Consider the following 20,537-nt stretch of genomic DNA (forward strand, 5'->3'; position numbering starts at 1 on the left):
GAATGCTGGCTAGTTCTCTTCTCGTTCGGCCTCACACCGCTTCCAAGCTTACTTTTCACAGAGGAAGATAGAAATCCAATGTTTTCGTAGAAATATTAACGTCCGAAGTTAATTAGTTGAAATTAAATAGTTTGCGATGTTCAAAATCTATAAATATTTCTGATCATATTATGTAGTTTTCCGATTAATAAGCATTAATTACAGTTACAGCTTCTGAGGCTTATAGTATATTGTCTGTAGATGACCAGTAATATTCTATCACTGTCTCTCGTTGTCTTGCAATCGCTTGCTGTTATATTCATTAGGCGAGATTCTTAAAAGTTCACTTGGCCCAACAATATTCAAAGATACGCTAGTGTTTTCGTAAAACATATATTGTTGATTCTTACAGTCGAGAATCTTCTACAAATTTAAAGAAAAGGCAGGACATGCGCAAGACACATTTAACGATATACGTCACATACATCAAATTGAAACAATCGCATATATTAAAATAAATGTATAACAGTAAATCCGTTACGCACCAAACATGTTCGCCCTTTCAGCCGTAAGGAAGTTATAATTTAACGGTCAATCCTACTATTAGTTGATAAAAGAGAGCCTAAGAGTTGGCAGTAGGTGGTAATGACTAGCTAACTTGCGTCTAGTCTTTCGCTGCTCAATTAAGGACGGTTAGCACAGATGGGCCTCGTGTAGTTTTGCGCGAAATAAAACAACAACAACAAAAACAAGGATACAGAACAGAGACGTAAAATGTAGCGAAGAAAGAAAAACTATAAATCAGAGAGACGCGAAAATTCATAATCTGGAGACAGAAGAGTAAGAAGACGTGAAGTTTTACGCGAAGTTCCAAACAAACATTTTTCGTGAAGTTATATTTATTCGTTTCAATTAACAAGTTTAATAATAAGTTAATTCTCCAATAAATTTCTATAGCCATGGGAACCGGAGTGTTTTTATCCAGATTTTCCTCATGGCATCGTGTGTGGAGATTCTTGGGGTAAGATGTTTCACAATTCTACAGTTAAGTAAAACTACTTATATTCTAATTGAGATGTTTGTTCGTTGTTTTAGTGTAATAGTGTAATTTAAAAATAAAATTTGCTCTAGTAGAAAAATAGAAAATAGTAGAAATTGATTTCCTTCTTCGATTAAATCGACACTTTTATGTTACTACAACTGGACTCAGTAAGTTTCTATTTCTTAACTGAAACGACTCTTAACCATTTTAGATTTAGTATTTATGACGCATACACAGCATGCTAAAAGTTTTGTTTTTACGTGAGGTGGTTTATTTCAATTGTAGACATGTCCATGATATATTTTTGTTTTAACATCTGTTAAATTCTGTGTTGTTAAAAATATATGTGTTGCCATATATTATGTTAAGAGTGTGTTTTGGATTATATTTCTAGGTTTTTGTAAACTTAAAAATATCTAAAATCTTTTCAAACACAAATATTGAGATACATTTTCAACTAATCGCGCCCTCTAGTGGCAGAGCGATACGTCTACGGACTCACACCGCTAGAAACCGAGTTTCGAAACCCGTGGTGGGCAGGCTATGGTATAGCTTTGTGCTTAATTCCAAACAAACAAACCAATAGTCGTCTAACATACAGAAACGATCCTAAGACTTATAGACTTGAGTATGAAAGTACATTATAATTATGATAACACACTGACAAACAACGATTCATAAGCACAATGAAGTGGCTTGTTCTAAGGGGAGGACACACTATATAATTCGACAGAACATTGATCCGTCTTCTTCAAGTATGATCTATAATACGTCTGCAGGGTTTATACGCAAGTTCAAAGAGAAAAGACATCACCTCGTGACTGGATTACAGATAAAGACAAGACCCAGGCTGATCGTGTGTGTGTGTGTGAGCGAAAGCAAGGTAAATAAATTCAGCCAAATTCGTCCATTGTTAAAGTCGAGTAAAGGATCGCATTCTTTGATTATTGGCGTTACTTTTTTTAGTTTCGGTTTGGATTCGTCCCAAGGTATTTTGTGAGCAGATTCAAATTGATGACATATTGAAGCAGATGTCTAAAACTCACCTGTACGCACGTGACATTGGTGGTCTTATTTTTAAAGAACGTGACGTTTGTCCTGTACATTTCTTCTCCTATTTGTATGAGCCCCTACATATATATAAATGCCTTGAATGTGTTCCTTTCGTTGAGGTTTTAAGAGTAAAAAGTTAGTTTTACGTAGGCCCGCATGGCCAGGTGGTTAAGGCATTCCACTCGTAATCTGAGGGTTGTAGGTTCAAATTCCCTTCGTACCAAACATGCCGGCCCTTTCGACCGTGAGGGCGTTATAATTTGACTGTCAATCCCACTATTCGTTGGTAAAAGAGTAGCATAAGGGTTGGTGGTGGGTGGTGATGACTAGCTGCCTTCCCTCTAATCTTACACTACCAAATTAGGGATGGCTAGCGCAGATAGCCCTCGTGTAGCTTTGCGCGAAATTCAAAAACAAACACACAAATAAACCCTTTTACGCCAGAAATTTCTAATGAATTTACCAACCTATTTATGAGTTTGTTTAGCATCGATGTAAACACGTATGTAATCCTTCGAAAAAGACAAACACCTATACTGAAGTGACAAAAGCAGTCACGAGCGTAGAGGTGAGTTTTTGACATCTTGCTCCTTGATCATGTCATCAATTTAAATCAGGTCACAATATATTTTGGGGTGTAACTTTTCTCCTGCACCCACTAAAATTTGAAAACATTGTTGAGAAACAATATAAAACATAGAAGCAGGCGATCCATTACTAAGTCGTAACAATGTACCGAGCAACATCAGTGAAGTTTGGTGGAGTTTATTCACTTAATTTTCGCTCGAAAAGTTAACCAGCCTTGACCTTATTTGTATCTATACTTAAGTGACATTATTCCATAAATTTTGCGTCTTTTGTCTTTCTATTCCTATATAAATCATGTAGATTTACCTGGAGAACATACTTGAAGAAGATATGTAATATGTTTCCCAAAAATTAAACCACTTCGATGTACTTATAAACCATTATTTGTTAATTTATTATTGCTAGACCTGCATATTTTTGTCAACATTTCTTCGGGAAATTTATACGCCAGAAACACAAATACGGAGCTGTACGGCTCAAATGTTTATAGGAGTAAAAGTCCGTTTGTTATTGGTAATAAAATAAAAGATCGAAATTCATATGTTTAACCCACTTTCATATTACTTAGGAAAGATATGTTCTATACACCGTTCGCTTAAAAGCCTTCAATCTAGCAATGTATAAATAGCACGCCTCAGTTGCCAAAGCCATGTAAGACAACCATGATATACCGTTTAGAAATTTCTTATGTAATCGCCTGTAAAACTAATCACACAAGAACCTAAATAAAAAAAGGTGGCCTTTTGGCGCTATCTAGTAATGGCGTTACTTCTGTTAGGCCTCATTATCTTAAATAACTAGGGAATAAAACATCGACTAAGAATACGAAACCGTATTTAACAGTTAAGTACTAAAAGCGTTCTCTCTCCTTACAGGAGAAAATCGATTGATTCTAGCAGCTGAAGCTGGCGTGTTTCTCCTAGAAGGTAAGTGTCACGAAAATGATAAATGTGTATACTTCCATTAACCAGGTCTATTCATTTTATTAGACAGACTTTTCTGTAAGAATAAAGTTAAATATTTCTTGTGTCTAATACTTTCTTAGATATATATATATATGTATTTTGGAATTACCGGCTATTTTATTGTGAAGGTATATTTTTGAAAATAAAAAAAAAAACTGGATCGTTATTTTTTCTAATACAGAAAAACAATATCGTAATTTTTACAATTTAATAACTACCTGTTTTAAACTTGCTCTTGTTGTTGATGGTTCTTAGAAGGAACGGCTCATCGACCAATCTTTGACAAAACCATACAAGCCAAACAGCTGAATGTAGTGGAAGCTCATGGAATCCTTTTGTTTAGAGCTGACAAAGGTAGGTGTCGCTGGCGTGTTTTTTTTTAATTTCTTGACATATTTTAACAGCTGAAAGTAGAAGAAACTCATGAAATCCTGTTTTTTATAGCCAACGAAGGTGAGTATCACAAAAATGTGTTTTCTTAATTTCTCCATATATTCTGGCATAATTACAAATTCATTGCCAAAACATTTGTTTGCTTATAACTATGATTCAAAAGTATAGTTATTTATTTATTTAGATTTTACACTATTTATCTGGTTAATAGCGGAACTACACCTCATGAACAGAGGACACCGATCTGATATTGGTTAACACAATACGTTAAGAATGTTGTTAATTTTAGGATTAAAATCTCGGTTCCTACAAGTGCTTGAGTTCTAAGTTAATTAATTTTCGCTTGAAAACTGTGAATTTAAAAGAAATGTTCATAATTCTCGCATCTGGATATCTATGTCAAAAACATGTCAATGAAATTTAAAGAACCGATTATTATGGTACAAAATAACTAGAATGATGAAAGAAGTGCAGTCATACAAAGTGGATGATCAGTGGGGGATCTTGGGAGATAACTGATAAATACACGATCTTATAACTCTAAAATTGGGAGTTTAGTTCTATACGGTGGACAAAATGCATGTAGCTCAATGTGTAGATTTGCAGTAAAAAACGCGCACAGAATCAACGCTGCGTTATCACAAGATATCTCTCTCCAGAGAGCTTCGGTGACAGAGATCAAACGTAAAAAGTCCGACATTTATCAGAATTTGATGAAACTCGTATAACGCATAAGATACGATGAAATATGGCCATTATGTCTCAAAGTTTTAATATCAGGAAAAAAAAAACTAATCGAGTTATATCTGACCATATTATCAATATAAGACCCAGAGTTAATAAGAGTACCTCTTTTGGGGTAACCGATGGGTCAGCTACGTGGGTCTTGCTGTATAATCGACGTAAGACTTGACAGAATCTCTTTTGGGGTAACCATTGAGTCAGCTGAGTGAACCTTGATAGAACATCTTCTGGGGTAACGATGGGTCAGCTAAGTGAGTCTTTACAGAACCTCCTGTTGTGTGACCAATGGGTCAGCTAAGTGAGTCTTTACAGAACCTCTTGTTGTGTGACCAATGGGTCAGCTAAGTGAGTCTTTACAGAACCTCTTGTTGTGTGACCGATGGGTCAGCTAAGTGAGCCTTTACAGAACCTCCTGTTGTGTGACCAATGGGTCAGCTAAGTGAGTCTTTACAGAACCTCTTGTTGTGTGACCAATGGGTCAGCTAAGTGAGTCTTTACAGAACCTCTTGTTGTGTGACCAATGGGTCAGCTAAGTGAGTCTTTACAGAACCTCTTGTTGTGTGACCGATGGGTCAGCTAAGTGAGCCTTTACACAACCTCTTGTTGTGTGACTAATGGGTCAGCTAATGAGTCTTTATACAGAACCTCTTGTTGTGTGACCAATGGGTCAGCTAAGTGAGTCTTTACAGAACCTCTTGTTGTGTGACCGATGGGTCAGCTAATGAGTCTTTACAGAACCTCTTGTTGTGTGACCAATGGGTCAGCTAAGTGAGTCTTCTTTTTCTTTTTCCTTCGTTGCATTTGTTTTTTTAGACCAAAACCCAATATATCTTCAGTGGACAGCTCCAGTCACAGCTGACTATAACTAAAACTTTGCTGCTCTTTGGTATATAATCATCAAACACCAAGATGTTCGACTTGCATCCTGTGTAATAATATGCATACCATATCGATGGACTTTTGGGCAGCCTTTGTTGAGGCAAGCTCACTTATCAAATCCAAAGATGCTGTGGCGGAACTCAGAAATAGGTTTGGTGACGACTAGCACAGTAGTGACAGTAGTTGTAATCTTTCACCAGATCAGAAGATCAAGAACAATGAATAAAGGTCGTGTAATTTGATTTGAGAATCAAAAAAGAAATGCTCAATTCATGAGTGGTAAGGAGATGATGTGACCACTCCAAATCCCTATGTCTCTTTCTCTTTTCATAACTACAGACTGCTGCATATTTGGAAACATATATGTACCATGTATTTAATATACTCAAAAGTTTTGTTACCCTTTTACAATGTTCTTTCTGTAGCTCTAATACATTATCCAACAAGGTATCAACTAAATGTTTGGTTGAATAGCAGTGGCAAACGTTTCCTTGATAATTACTATTCCATCCTCTAAATATTCAAATAATGTTTGATCACGATCTTAGACAATTATGGGATTAAAAGTGATGCTAAGTATCACAAGAAACAATGATCCCTCTATTGTTCAAGGCTGTATACAAAAGTACATAAATCTTGAAACGTATATTCATAAGAACTTCTTTAAATATGAAAAAGTAAACTTAAATTAGGTACAAGTCATGTAAAAAGAAACTACCGAAACAAATTACTAAGAACCACGTTTGAGCGTTCATCTTTAAAAATAATTATCCTTGAGCAACAATATTACTTTGCAGCATTATTTTTCGGTGTAGCTTGAAAAAATTAAAACGTTCTAAATGAGACATATGTCTGTATCTTTATAGATCTTAATCACCAAGGGTAAACATAACGTAGTTCTCAATAACATACATAGCATTAATGTCTTGGAATAACGGTACTCCTCATTTGTGGTGCCATTTTGTTTGGGCGCAAAATGCCAAACTTTGCCCTAAATTTTAATAAACATCAAACTACATTCATTTACCACAAAATAATGACTAAAACAGTATTTGAAAAGTTTTTGCCATAACAGTATTATGCAAGGTTGGCGGCCATTTTGTTTTCTGTTTGTTAAATGTTATTCTTCATGGAGGTAGCTTGACAGACATTGGAAAGGAATTCAATCCTCTCCCAAAAAATGATTTAGAAAAAAAAAAACTACCTCTCAACATTTACTCACAAATGGCCAAGGGTGCTAGGTTTTCCGAAAATGAGACTACTAAGTAACACAAATTATAGAAGTTTTAAAAGTCCTCATCAAAGACCAGCAATTCTATACAGTTTCTTCGCTTTTCTCGCAATAACTACGGTGTAGTATGTGTCATAGCATTCATTATAACACTTCTGAGAACGCGTGTACTTTTAAAGTTCAATATATAGTGAGTTTTTTAAATTATTTTATACAAAATACATACGAAATTAAGTAAACTTTTAATTTTAGATATTATTTATGGTCAAAACAGAAATTTACATAATTATAAAATTTTAAGCGTAAATTATACACGACTCAGTAAATAATCTAAATTAGCTGCATGTCCTCAAATACTTTATGAAAGAAACTGCTTCTTAATTTTTAACTTACATTAAAGGACTTTGTATCTTTCTTTCCAGTGTACAGCTGTTTCACATAAATTTATAAATTATCTTCATATCAGTAGAGTTTTAAAAGCTGAAACTAAAGGCGCACTTTATATTTGTAAAGATGTTGCTCTACTTACATAACAATACAAAAATATTAATTTATTAGAATTATAAGTTTCTAGTTATTACGTAAGATACCTTATAATTTTCTATGATTAAAATAGGTTTTTATCAACAGTACCCTACAATGAGATGCTCATCAGATTTATTGATGAATCTGTGAAGGCTAGCAGTGATACAATGGGATTTGTCTTAGAATAACTTATCAAAATTAGCAATCAATTGGTTGAGATCCTTCAACATTGAGATACCTTAAGCTGTAAACGTAAAATTGCAAGCCATTTAAATAATTCCTTCGTTCCTCGTGCAATAATGACAATAGCACGTGCCATAGCATTATACAGTATTTGTTAGAACAAATGTGTTTTTGAGACCAAGAATGATCCGACATTTTTCTCTATTTTTCTTTTTCTTACAGTAAATTGATATTTAAGGCAACCTATTCGTATACTTATTACTTAAGTATTAAGAAACCAGCATAAAATTATTTTATCTCGGGATTATGCCAAGATTACAGTTTTTCTGGTTGTGTGTCTCGTAAGATGGAAGATTTCCTTGCGGAACTTTTCTAAACCAGGTTGAATTCACCCAGCGTTTATCAACACTAAAGATTATAGTGTGGATATGAGATAAAAGGATATATTGTACGCAGTTTCTAAAAAAAACATACTCACGTGCAAATAAACTGGTTTATTGTACCAAATGAAACATGAACTTTCCTTTCTCGTTTTTCATTATGTGCACTTCTCACAATTTTTACATAAAGCACTTTCCACACAAACTTTTCTACCTCCCTCTGATTTCATAAATTATGTTTATGTATTCGTGTTTTCACTGTACATAGGTAGAGATAGCAGAATCCATGTGTTTAGGCTTTCAGACTTCGACAACCAATTCAGAGAAAATGGTGTTCGAAATAAAACCGACATCCGGGATCAAAGGATTGAGAAAACGAAAGGTATTTTTACATTAAACCGTATTCTAAACCGAAACTGGTGTGATGTAGAATGATTAATAACCCATTCACGCTTCTTTTCAAAAAACAAATTATGGTTAATTTTTCACCCTATCACTAAGTAAGTTTCTGAAAGATTTTATTTGAGGAAACCAAATATATTTTCCTCAAACACTAGGAAAGGTTTACAGATAAAATAAATGTATCAACTTTTATATCCAACGAATTCAAAGCTTCATAGAAAATAAATGTGGAACATTTAACGTCATTATTGATGTAGGGATAGTTTTAAATATATCTACATAACAGTTTCACGTGTTAACGAGTTCAACTTATCTGGTATTGAACTTTTTGTGAAGTTATCTCACGTATAAATATTTCATGATACCTTAGTATTTGCTCCACCTTTCAATAGGTAATATATGTTAACTAAAATGGAATTTATCGAGCAACTCGTGGTGAAATTAAAGAATGTTAGAGATGACATTACTGTTCAGGTAGCATTTTGTTATTTAATAAATTCTTGTATCTTTACATTTGAATGTTTTGTTAGCCATAGCTCAACCGTAAAATATGAGGTTTAATGTTTTTAGAAATCAAGTCTCATATGGTATCTTTACATAAGAAACAGCAGTTAATAACAAGTAGTTATTTAAAGTTTGAACGATTTGACAAGCATATTGAATACTAAACTTATGGAATCAACGCTTTTTCCAAAATATTTTAATTAATTTCAGTCGAAAAGAAGAACAAATTTTACTCAATTGAATTTGTTAGTCATTTAAAAGTTATCAGTAAATTTGATTTTCTAATAGGAGTTTATTGTTCACATTTCTTTTGATTTATCCGTAATTTTTACTACTCAAAATAACTTCCCAAGAAGCCTGTCCTTTGACAACGGAAGTCATCAGTTAGGCTTAACAGATACGTACATCAGATAAAATTCTGTCTGAAATAACAATAATTTCATATTAAACAGTAAAACTCTTCGCTCGCTCAAACGGTTTACACCATAATCTAGATTAAAATTAGATTTACAGCTAGACAGAGCATCGTTTAGTGATTAAAGTGCCTGGAATGTTAATGTAAGGGTTCGTGGTTCGTATCTCACTACCTCAAAAACGCGCAGTGCATTTTGGGACCGTAGTGACGTTACAATAGTGGCAGATACATCACACTCTTCTATCAGATGAGGTTAAGTATAGAGTTTGGTGTTGGGTTCTGTTAAGTTCCTTAACTTTAGTCAATCAGTTAAAAATTTAGGAAACAGGGACATAATGTACATATAAACTTGGCCGTTCGACTCGTAATCGAGGATCGAGGGTTCGAATCCCGGTCGCGCCAAACTTGCCCGCTTTTTCAGCCGTGGGGGCGTTATAATGTGAAGGTCAATCCCAGTATTCGTTGGTAAAAAAGTAGCCCAAGAGTTGGCGGTAGGTAGTGATGACCAGCTGCCTTCCCTCTAGTCTTACACTGCTAAATTTGGGACGGCTAGCGCAGATAGTTCTCGAGTAGCTTTGCGCGAAATTCTAAAAAAACAAACAAACAGATAAACTTTGCTGCGTAGCCTTGCGTGAAAATTTAAAACTGACAAACCTACTCTGTAAAAAGGAAATCCAGAATTTTATTATCCCTAATTAAAACAAAAACGTATTAACTAATAACACAACCATCAATATCTATTGGTGTTTATGTTTTTAAGTACAATAAATGAATGCTAAAATAGAAGCTGAAGGTACCATTTCTTTTATGGTAAAAGTTCAATCTGTATTTTGTAAGCCATTAAATTTCATCGAACTATTGCACTTTCAATAATAAAACATATAGCTTTAAAACTAATTTGCGCTTAGATTTATTTTTCAGTATTCGTTCTCCCAGTCATACTGTTTTTCACTTATTTCCCAGGTTGCCATTTATATGCCATCAGCCGTCCTGGTGACAGTCACCTCCGTATGGTTGTGGCGGTTGGACGCCGTTTACTGGTGCTACAGTGGCGTCACTCCGCGGCGTGGACGACATGGTGTGCATCTTCAGATACTGACACTGTAGATGGATTCCAGTTTATTAGGGTAAAAAATATCTTTTTATCTGAGTGTTTGTTTTTATAATTTTTTTCCTAAGTAAAATAAAGTCAATCATAAGTACAAATTTAATGGCATAGGCATGAAAAAGAAAAAAAAACTATTACACAAGTCATTTAAATATTAAATATGCAAAATGAATGTATAAATACGTTCCTTATTGCTTCTGTATGTACAGCTTTACCAATCGTAACAAGAAGAGGTATTTATTAACTCCACAATAGGAGTAGTAATCATTGCGTATACATATATAGGCCCGGAATGGCCAGGTGGTTAAGGCACTCGACTCGTAATCTGAAAGTAGCGGGTTTGAATTCCCGACGAGCCAAACATGCTCGTACTTTCAGCTGTAGGGGCGTTATAATGTCACGGTCAATCCCACTATTCGTTAATAAAAAAAGTAGCCCAAGAGTTGGCGGTAGGTGGTGATGACTAGCTGCTTTCCCTCTAGTCTTACACTGCTAAATTAGAGCCGGCTAACGCTGATGGTCCTCGTGTAGCTTTGCGCGAAATTAAAAAACAAACAAAAAAGAAATAAACAAAACAATTCATATATAGGTAATAAAGATTTTCTTGCATCATTATAAATTATGCAGCTTTCGTAACACAGTTGTTAAATTCTTTTACGAAACCTGGGCTGTTTCTAGAAAGAAACGTGAAGTTATTCTTTGAACCTACGATGTGAAACTTCTACTTTGAATAAAACTCCGCCGAATATTTACTATGTTCGTAAAATATAGGCCTGGCATGGCCAAGCGCGTAAGGCGTGCGACTCGTAATCCGAGGGTCGCGGGTTCGCGCTCGCGTCGCGCTAAACATGCTCGCCCTCCCAGCCGTGGGTTTATAAATGTGACGGTCAATCCCACTATTCGTTGGTAAAAGAGTAGCCCAAGAGTTGGCGGTGGGTGGTGATGACTAGCTGCCTTCCCTCTAGTTTTACACTGCTAAATTAGGGACGGCTAGCACAGATAGCCCTCGAGTAGCTTTGTGCGAAATTCCCAAACAAACAAACAAAATCGTAAAATATTAAAAAAACATTCATCATAAAGTGAGTTACAATAAATATTATATTTAATTAAATAAACTTTTTTATTCTAGTTGTATATAAAACCATGAACTTGAACTAATTTAAGTATAGGAAAATATGCACCTATTATATTGATATTTTTATATATATGTGAAACTAATTATTCAGGTCATATATTAATAAGAAATTCCCGATGCAAATTGCTTAAAGTTGATCACCAAATTATTTTATCCTTACAATGATTTAACAATTTCTATGCATTTCCAGATTTTTAATTAGCAACCATATCATGCTTCTGAATACATTAAAATCTGAGTAAACCGAAATAACATCACATAGGTTATCCGATTAACTGACAGCTGTAAGATGGGTTCATTTAGGCGACATTCAAATCCATAAACTTTATTTATAATCATAGAATTGTATGTTGTATGATTCTGCGCGATACTAATGTCACATGTTCTTATGATATATTTATTCAAAATATAATATTAATATAAAGTATAAACAAATCATTTGCCTACACCTATCAGATATGTACATATATATAAAAAAAAGATTGGAGATTTCAAACATACACTTTACTCCTTGCGGCTCCATTTGTGTTCCATGTACTGTTTGTTACATTGGTGTTCCATGTACTGTTTGTTACATTTGTGTTCCATGTACTGTTTGTTACATTTGTGTTCCATGTACTGTTCGTTACATTTGTGTTCCATGTACTGTTCGTTATTGGTGTTCCATGTATTTGGTGTTCCATGTACTGTTCCATGTACTGTTTGTTACATTTGTGTTCCATGTACTGTTCGTTACATTTGTGTTCCATGTACTGTTCGTTACATTTGTTACGTACGTTTGAAGTCCTTTGTTATTTTTATTTTCCCCGCTCGGTGTTTCAGGCCCCCCGCTAGTACAGCGGTATGTCTCCGGATTTACAACGCTAAAATCGGGGGTTCGATTCCCCTCGGTGGGCTGAGCAGATAGCCCTTTGTGGCTTTGCTATATGAAAAACACACACAAACACACGGAGTTCAGACCACAGAAGTATAATGTTGTATACGGAACTTTTCACTCTCAGTACGTGTGAACGTGACCTGTAGAAATGAGTCATATAGTACACTAACGTGAATCAAAGAATAAGGTACTTCTGTTTACAATTATAAATGTATTTCCGCTAGTAAGGGTTAGAGAACCAAAATAATACCAACAGAATCATATGATAAAGAGATAGATAAAAAGATGCCATTGTGTTTGTAATAAAATATGCTGATGCCTGAACCACTAACATTCCTTAGTTGATAATGGGCTAAATATCTTTTAACAATTTGTCCATTACTACATCTGTATGTGTTCTACAAAGGCAGACACGAATACACAAACAATAGGTTTCGACAGCTGAAACTGGTTAAAATATAAAATATGCGAGTGTTTGTTTGTTTTTTTAACTTCGCGAAAAGCTACTCGAGGGATATCTGCGCTAGCCGTCCCTAATTTAGCAGTGTAAGACTAAAAAGAAGGCAGCTAATCATCACCACCCACCGCCAACTCTTGGGTTACTCTTTTATCAACGAATAGTGGGATTGACCGTCACATTATAACGCCCCCACGGCTGGGAGAGCGAGCATGTTTGGCGCGACCGGGATTCAAACCCACAACCCTCGGATTACGAGTCGCACGCCTTAACCACCTGGCCAAACTTCAAATGTGTTAGAAACTGAGCACATTCTCTGTAGGCAGTTATTTTAAGACAAAATTATCACATTCTCTCAGCTCAATATATCAAACCGTTCTGACTTTACTTTACTAACACCTGGCAAAAAAAGTATCAACATGAAGTGCAAATTTTATAGAAACCGAATATTGAAATTAAACAAAATATTTCTCAATGTATACAAAATCAACACTCTAACAATGGTTTACAATCAAAGCGGATTGAAAAAAACAAAATGATATTGTTTTGTTCTTTCGAAAAAAAAAAAACCTAAATTGTCTCAGTGGAAACGAAATATGAAACCGCAATCCTAACAAGTGGGAGGTCCCCCGTTGGTAGAGTAGTAAGTCTACGGATTTACAACGCTAAAATTAGGGATTCTATTACCCTCGTTGGACTCAGCCCAATGTGGCTTTTCTATAAGAAAACACACAAACACAACAACTGGGAGAGACTTAAAAAATAAACTTATCACTTCAAAGTAAAATTCGAACTTCCTAGACAAACAAACAAAAACACTAATTTGGTTTTAACACAGAACACCATGTTTCTACAAGCACTCTCCCTTGGAATTGTGAACCTGCAAATAAACTAAACAAATCTAATGAGAAGGCGGCTTCTTTTATAGGACTTTCCTATAAATGTTCCTTTTTTTTTTTCTCCGCCATTTTCTACTCTGTTTTGGCCGTTTCTTACCAGTCTTGTTTCCTTTCTACGTGTTTTCTTCCAACCAGTTTATTTCCTTATTTGTATATTTTTTCATTTCTCCTTCAGATGGTCCTTTGCTCTCTGCACTCTATACATGTAGTAAATGTGCTTCTTGTTTGTTGTTTAGTTAGTAAACTTGTTTCATATTTGCTACTTATCTAGTAAGCCTGTTTCATGGTTGCTGTTTATTTAGTCTACTTTTCAATTTATCATGTACTACTTGAGGTAGTTCATTAATTTATTAACATTCGACTTCATTATTATCGTATGTTGATTGAAGAAAGTTTGGCGTCTTGAACTTCAAGGGATTTTGTCCTTGAACACTGTTGCAATTTGTGCTTCGATTTTGAAGGCAGTACAAAAATCTCGACTGTTTATCATTCACCCAAAATGGTTGATCCTACACACAACTAAAGAAATCATTTTTTAATCTTAACTAAAGTATACACAGCATCTTTCTTTAAATAAAATTTTCACTAACTGTGTATGTTCACACTTAACCACCACAGACGTGAGCTTCAACTGAGGTAAAAAGTTTAACTCCAAATTTAGAAAAAAAAACCAAAACAAACAAACATATTGATTATCAGATGATAATAACAAATAATACGAGCGCATAAAATAAAAATCCTTCCAAGTTAAAAAATCTTACATTTAAATAGTCATTACAAAACATTAATTATTTTTCCATCTTTTCTGATATGTTTTTAATTAAAAGACAAGTTTGTTATTTACCCTATTATAATACTATCTCACATAACAAAAGCTTCAACCTTGTTAAGAGGATTACTGCTTGTTACATCTCAACCCATACTTAGGAAAATTACATTAAATATAAATCTAATTTACGATCGATAACAATATGTGTTAATTATATCATTATTGCCCTATCAGATATTTAAAGTAAAAAATCGATAGCTAAGAATGGTGATAAATAACAGAGGCTCCAGTTTCTTTCCTCCTACGTTTCCATAAATGCTATAAACTCTTTAAATTATTTATAAATATCGGTTCACTTTAGTGACTGAATTACAACCATAAACATCATACATGTATCTGTGAGCACTTTTTTTTTGTTTTATTTTTATGTCTCCATATAATATCAAACATGCTTGCCCTTTCAGCCGTGGGGGCATTATAATGTGACGGTTATTCCCACTATTCGTTGGTAAAAGAGTAGCCCAAAGTTGGCGGTGGGTGGTGATGACTAGCTGCCTTCCCTCTAGTCTTACGCTGCTAAATTATGGACGGCTAGCACAGATAGCCCTCGAGTAGCTTTGTGCGAAATTCAAAAACAAAACAAACCATATATGTCCGTATGGTCTATGTGTTGTAGTTTCTGGTTTTTAGTAAAGCTTTACGTCTGTAAACTGTTTATCTTTATCGCTATGTCATACGTATTATTTTCGTCTGTATACTGAAATAACGGGGCCTAGCATGGCCATGTGGTTAAGGCAATCAGCTCGTAATCTAATCTCCATCACACCAAGCATGCTCGCCCTTTCAGCCGTTAGGGCGTTATAATGTTCCTGTCAATCCCATTATTCAATGGTAAAACGTAGCCCAAGAATTGGCGGTTGGCGGTGGGTGGTGATGACTAGCTGCTTTCTCTATAGTCTTACACTGTTAAATTAGGGACGGCTAGCGCAGATAGCCCTCGTGTAGCTTTTCGCGAAATTTAAAATAAACCAAAAACCTGAACTAACTATAATCGGACAGCTAGACCAGATTGTTGGTATTTAGAAACTAAAAATATATTCGGCCACGCCCAACCATAATATGCACTTTAACCTTAAAACATTGCTGTAATATTATTTTCCTCATGTATGTTTCAACATAACTATAATAAAACTATATATATGTTTCTACCACCAATTACTGAGAAGTAATTCAACTGAACCAATAGTTAGAGTCTCAACCACAATTTTATTGCATAAAAAATATCTACGTTATTAAGCTTTAATTCACCACAAAACATAACATTTTTCAAATAATTACTCTCTCTTTTTAAGCTATTGGTAATATGTTGAAACCTTTATTATATATTTGGATTGCCTTTTAGATACCATAAATAACCATAGGTTAATTACAAGAGCAATTTTTATTTTATTACTGATGAGAAATGAAATTTACCCTGAAATTGATTTCACATGTGGAACATTTACGTTTTTCTCTTTTTTACGCGTCTATTCACAATTCTAATTTTGGTAAAAATTACGATTTTCTCTAGCCTGAAAGTCTCTATTTTGACATTTAAATGATAAAAAGAGTCATATACGAGTTTATATTTTTCGCACTTTGAACGGTTATTTTTCCAGAGAATTTTTTTTTAATGTGATCCATTAATAAAGATAAGAAATAATTCGAAAATTTCATATTAATTTCAAAATGAATTCTGAAATAATATAGGAACTCCCTGTGGCTGAGCCAGCTCAACTGATCACCCTGGTGGACAGTCCAGTAAAGGGCGGAGACAATCAGATTTGTGTGGGTTACAAACACCAGTTTGACTTGATTAACGAAAAAAACAGTGATACAGTAAGGCTTCACTGTGTGGAAGGAAACAAGGTGTGTGAATTTCTCTATCCAAGGCGTAATTAGATGGATGAAAACAAAACTTTGGGTAACAGAAATATTTCCAAAATCTGCAACAGTTAATTTAATATTTTAAAAACTAATTAATTAACTTCGATATAGCTATAAATAACAAAATAGAAACAACCTTGTTTTCGTTAAAAAATATGTTTCAAGCACATATTTTTCTGTATTGAAGAACAATACCTGAAGTGCCAATAATACAATGTTTCTTTACAATTTGCTCTAAACTGTGGTAAAAGTATAGTATTTTGTTTACGTCCGACTTCATAAATCTCCTTCTAGAGTCAATGGTAAGTCTGATATCTTATAACGTTGAACAAGCAGACTGATACTAGCTGTGGGCACAAAACAGACAGCCCACTATGTATCTTTGCACTTAATAATAAACAATAAGTACTTCAGGTTCAGTACAATTATAAAAGATAATAATATCTTGGACTTTATAAATGTATAATAGAAACAGGAACATTAACCTTTTTTAAATCAAGCAAAAAAGGAACATTACTTCTTCCCAAATAATGGAGAAATATTACAAAAACATTACAAATTGTTTCACGAGATGAATGTGGAGAAACAGAGATGTTGCTCATGCAAAGTGATCTAGTATGTGAGAAAGATAAGGTTCAAAAGGAACAAGGAAAATATATTTGTCCAAGATACATAACGTTCAGCTGGTACTGTTTTTTTTTTATTTCTATGAAATGTCATAATGCGCTGCCCTTTCTTAATTCAAATGGCCCGGCATGGCCAGGTGGGTTAAGGCAATCGACTCGAAATCTGAGGGTCGCGGGTTCGACTCCCAGTCGCACCAAACATGCTCGCCCTTTCAGCCGTGGGGGCGTTATAATGTGCGGTCAATTTCACTAGTTGTTGGTAAAATAGTAGCCCAAGAGTTGGCGGTGGGTGGTGATGACAAACTGCCTTCCTCTAATCTTACACTGCTAAATTAGGGATGGCTAGCGCAGATAACCCTCGAGTAGCTTTGCGCGAAATTCCAAACAAACAAACAATCCTTAATTCAAAGGAAAAAAATTTCGCATGACAAACGACGATAACAGAAGGGATACTCAACTGATGTACCACTTCAGTTTAATTTTTTATTCATTTTTGTTTTTTCCTCCAAATTAGATTTATATCAAATTACTTACATTATTCATTTGGTGATGATGACTTTTATTGGTAGCTTGCTTTTATTAGAAGCTATTTAAAATTGGCACTTCTATTGAGGGCGTTAAAATTTATAATATTATGGTCGAAAGGAGATATGAAAACGATATGATACGTTTTATCAATAAGCATTTGTTTGTTTGTTTTGGAATTTCGCACAAAGCTACTCGAGGGCTATCTGTGCTAGCCGTCCCTAATTTAGCAGTGTAAGACTAGAGAGAAGGCAGCTAGTCATCACCACCCACCGCCAACTCTTGGGCTACTCTTTTACCAACGAAAAGTGGGATTGACTGTAACATTATAACGCCCCCACGGCTGGGAGGGCGAGCATGTTTAGCGCAACGCGGGCTCAAACCCGCGACTCTCGAATTACGAGTCGTGCGCCTTACGCGCTTGGCCATGCCGGGCCCGTCAATAACCAACCATGAATTAATTTCTATAAAGATGTAGATTTACCTACCAGCTTGTGATTATTTTCAATGAGTAATTAATTTGGTTTTAGTTTATATGCTAATCGAAAGTGCCCCGTTATGGTATGTTTCCCTAAGTGTGAAGCCTGGCATAACCAGGAGGCTAGGGCACTTGACTACCAATCTGGGGTCGCGGGCTCAAAACCCCTTCTCACCAAACAAGTTTACTATAAGAATAGTCTAAGAGTTGATTGTAGGTTGATGCTGCTTTCCCTCTAGTCTTACACTGCTAAATTAGAGACGGCTAGCGCAGGTAGCCCTTGTATTCTTAAGACGGTTGATATGGTTGTTAACAATTTAGTTGAAATACAGTACAGAACATCGTTTTGACCTTCAAACTTATCTAACAAGGTCAAGAAAACGTTGTTGAGTGCTTAATTTTAATTAAAGATAGGCCTCGTGTATCGATGCTCGACACTCAAACCAATCCTACATTTTCCCATTTCGATAACAAAAATTATCCATTGAAAACTTTTAATACAAAAAGAAAATTGTTTATAACGTAAATAGAAAATAAAATAGTAGTACTCTGCTGTGTGTGGTATCTCTCGCAAAGATACACGAGGACTATCTGCGTTAGTCGTTCCTAATTTAGCAGTGTAAGACTAGAGGAAAGGTAGTTAATCATTACCACCTACCGCTAACTATTGGGCTACTCTTTAACCAACGAATAGTGGGATTAAACGTAACATTATAACGACTCCACAACTGAAAGAGCAAGCATGTTTGGAGTGACGGGGATTCGAACCCGCGACCCTCGAATAATGAGTCGAGTACCTTAACCACCCGGCCATGCTGGGCATTCTACTGTGTGTACGGGAGAAAGAATAGTAGGCTAATTTATTATTTGTTAGGACTAGTTCGTGTTAATTAATAATTTTGATGCTACAGTTCAAAGCAAACTTAAATATGAAATGATAAACAGAAATATAGATTATTAAATCACTACTATAACATTTGTATACTCTATAACATTTATAATAAATGATGCCACTAATAAAAAATACGTTTTTCTTCCGTCCACCAGGTTCATCTTGTCTCTGCTGTTGACATTTACGAAGACGAAGAAGCCGAATTACTGTTGTCTTACAACCGTATGTTAAAAAAAATTACATTAGTAGAAATAAGTCTTAATTTTAAAGGCACTTGACAACTATAAAAATTACAATGATTGGTGACTTTTTTGATATCATAATTGATAATGTTATACTTATTTAAATACACTACGTAGCTTTGTGTTTAACAACAAACAAATATACTTTAAACAACCTGTGAAAGACTTAATTAATTTACAAAGAGTTCAGTACAATAATACAAAGTTCCAGCAGTAGCTTAGCGTTCCTAGGCATTTCATTCAATTTAAGCCTTTTCCAGTTTATTGTCACAGTCTCTTTAATTCTCAGATTTCTTTCTTTAACGGTTCTCTCAACGATCGTGACGTGTTTATACTCGCCTCTTGATCACATATTGTAAGTACATACCCTATAACACTAGACATTTCATTGTTTCTAGTTCTAGGAATCGAATGTTCTTTTATACTCTCGTAGAAGCATTTGTCGTCGATCAGCTAAAACAGTTTCCACCTTCCTTTGGTGGATTACGAATACTTTTTGTATTCTTTTTGATGGCTTAAAAATACGTATCAGTTTAATCTGTGGGTAAACTTTCTTTAATAACGTGTTCAACTGTTTATAAATGTTTTTTTTATCGGTTTAAACAAATAAAAAAAATCCGTAAAAACTTCTTTTATAGGTACTGTACAACTCTGTTGCCCAAAGATGAACACTTTGCTCATCAGTTGTTTGTAATCGTCTAAAATTACACTCGAAAATGTAATTTTTGTTAGAAATTATTTTTATCTTGGCTACTTCTTGCTCAAGCAATTGTGAATTAATAAGTGATAATTATTTTAGATTAAACATTTCTTCAAATATATACAAGATTCTATTCTAATTTTAATGAACCAAAACATCTAAATTATACATCTATCTATTTTAAATAACACTATAACAATATCCTTAAAATTTTACCATCTTTTTCTTCCTTGGGTTTCCATATTAAAACTTTATATCTGGATATTTAATGTTTACGTTTTCTGAAAAAAAAAATGTATAAGCTTCGACTTTTTCAAAATCATAAAAGTGTCATCCACATACCTATTACAAAAAAGGGGCTTAAAACAAATTGGCATTCTTTCATCCATTTCTTCTTAAAATGACTCATAAAGATGTTGACCATGACAGGAGCTAAACTCACATCCTATGTCACTTCCATCTTTCTATTCAAATATTTGACTATTGAAAATTAAATGCGAATATCTCTTTGTTGTTGCCATCAGCACCCTAGAAACACGTTTCATAAACTAAATCAATACATTATAATCAGTTTCGTGTAACAGAATATCCGTGGAAAGTGATTCGACATTAAAGCTACT

General features: G+C 34.5%; 1 protein-coding gene across 3 annotated transcripts in view; it reads left to right on the forward strand.

Annotated features, from left to right (window-relative positions):
- LOC143252117 (GTPase-activating Rap/Ran-GAP domain-like protein 3) overlaps positions 1–20,537 on the forward strand; it is a 534,261-nt gene that overhangs the window by 489,559 nt on the left and 24,165 nt on the right. For all 3 annotated transcript variants that reach the window (XM_076503788.1, XM_076503786.1, XM_076503787.1), the window contains 7 exons: positions 937–1,000; positions 3,538–3,588; positions 3,883–3,981; positions 8,231–8,344; positions 10,247–10,410; positions 16,278–16,436; positions 19,131–19,197. In XM_076503788.1, coding sequence (XP_076359903.1) covers positions 937–1,000; positions 3,538–3,588; positions 3,883–3,981; positions 8,231–8,344; positions 10,247–10,410; positions 16,278–16,436; positions 19,131–19,197 — 718 coding nt within the window. The remainder of the gene's footprint in view (positions 1–936; positions 1,001–3,537; positions 3,589–3,882; positions 3,982–8,230; positions 8,345–10,246; positions 10,411–16,277; positions 16,437–19,130; positions 19,198–20,537) is intronic.

The sequence above is a fragment of the Tachypleus tridentatus genome, chromosome 6 (genome assembly GCF_004210375.1).
Source record: "Tachypleus tridentatus isolate NWPU-2018 chromosome 6, ASM421037v1, whole genome shotgun sequence".
Lineage (NCBI taxonomy): Eukaryota > Metazoa > Arthropoda > Merostomata > Xiphosura > Limulidae > Tachypleus > Tachypleus tridentatus.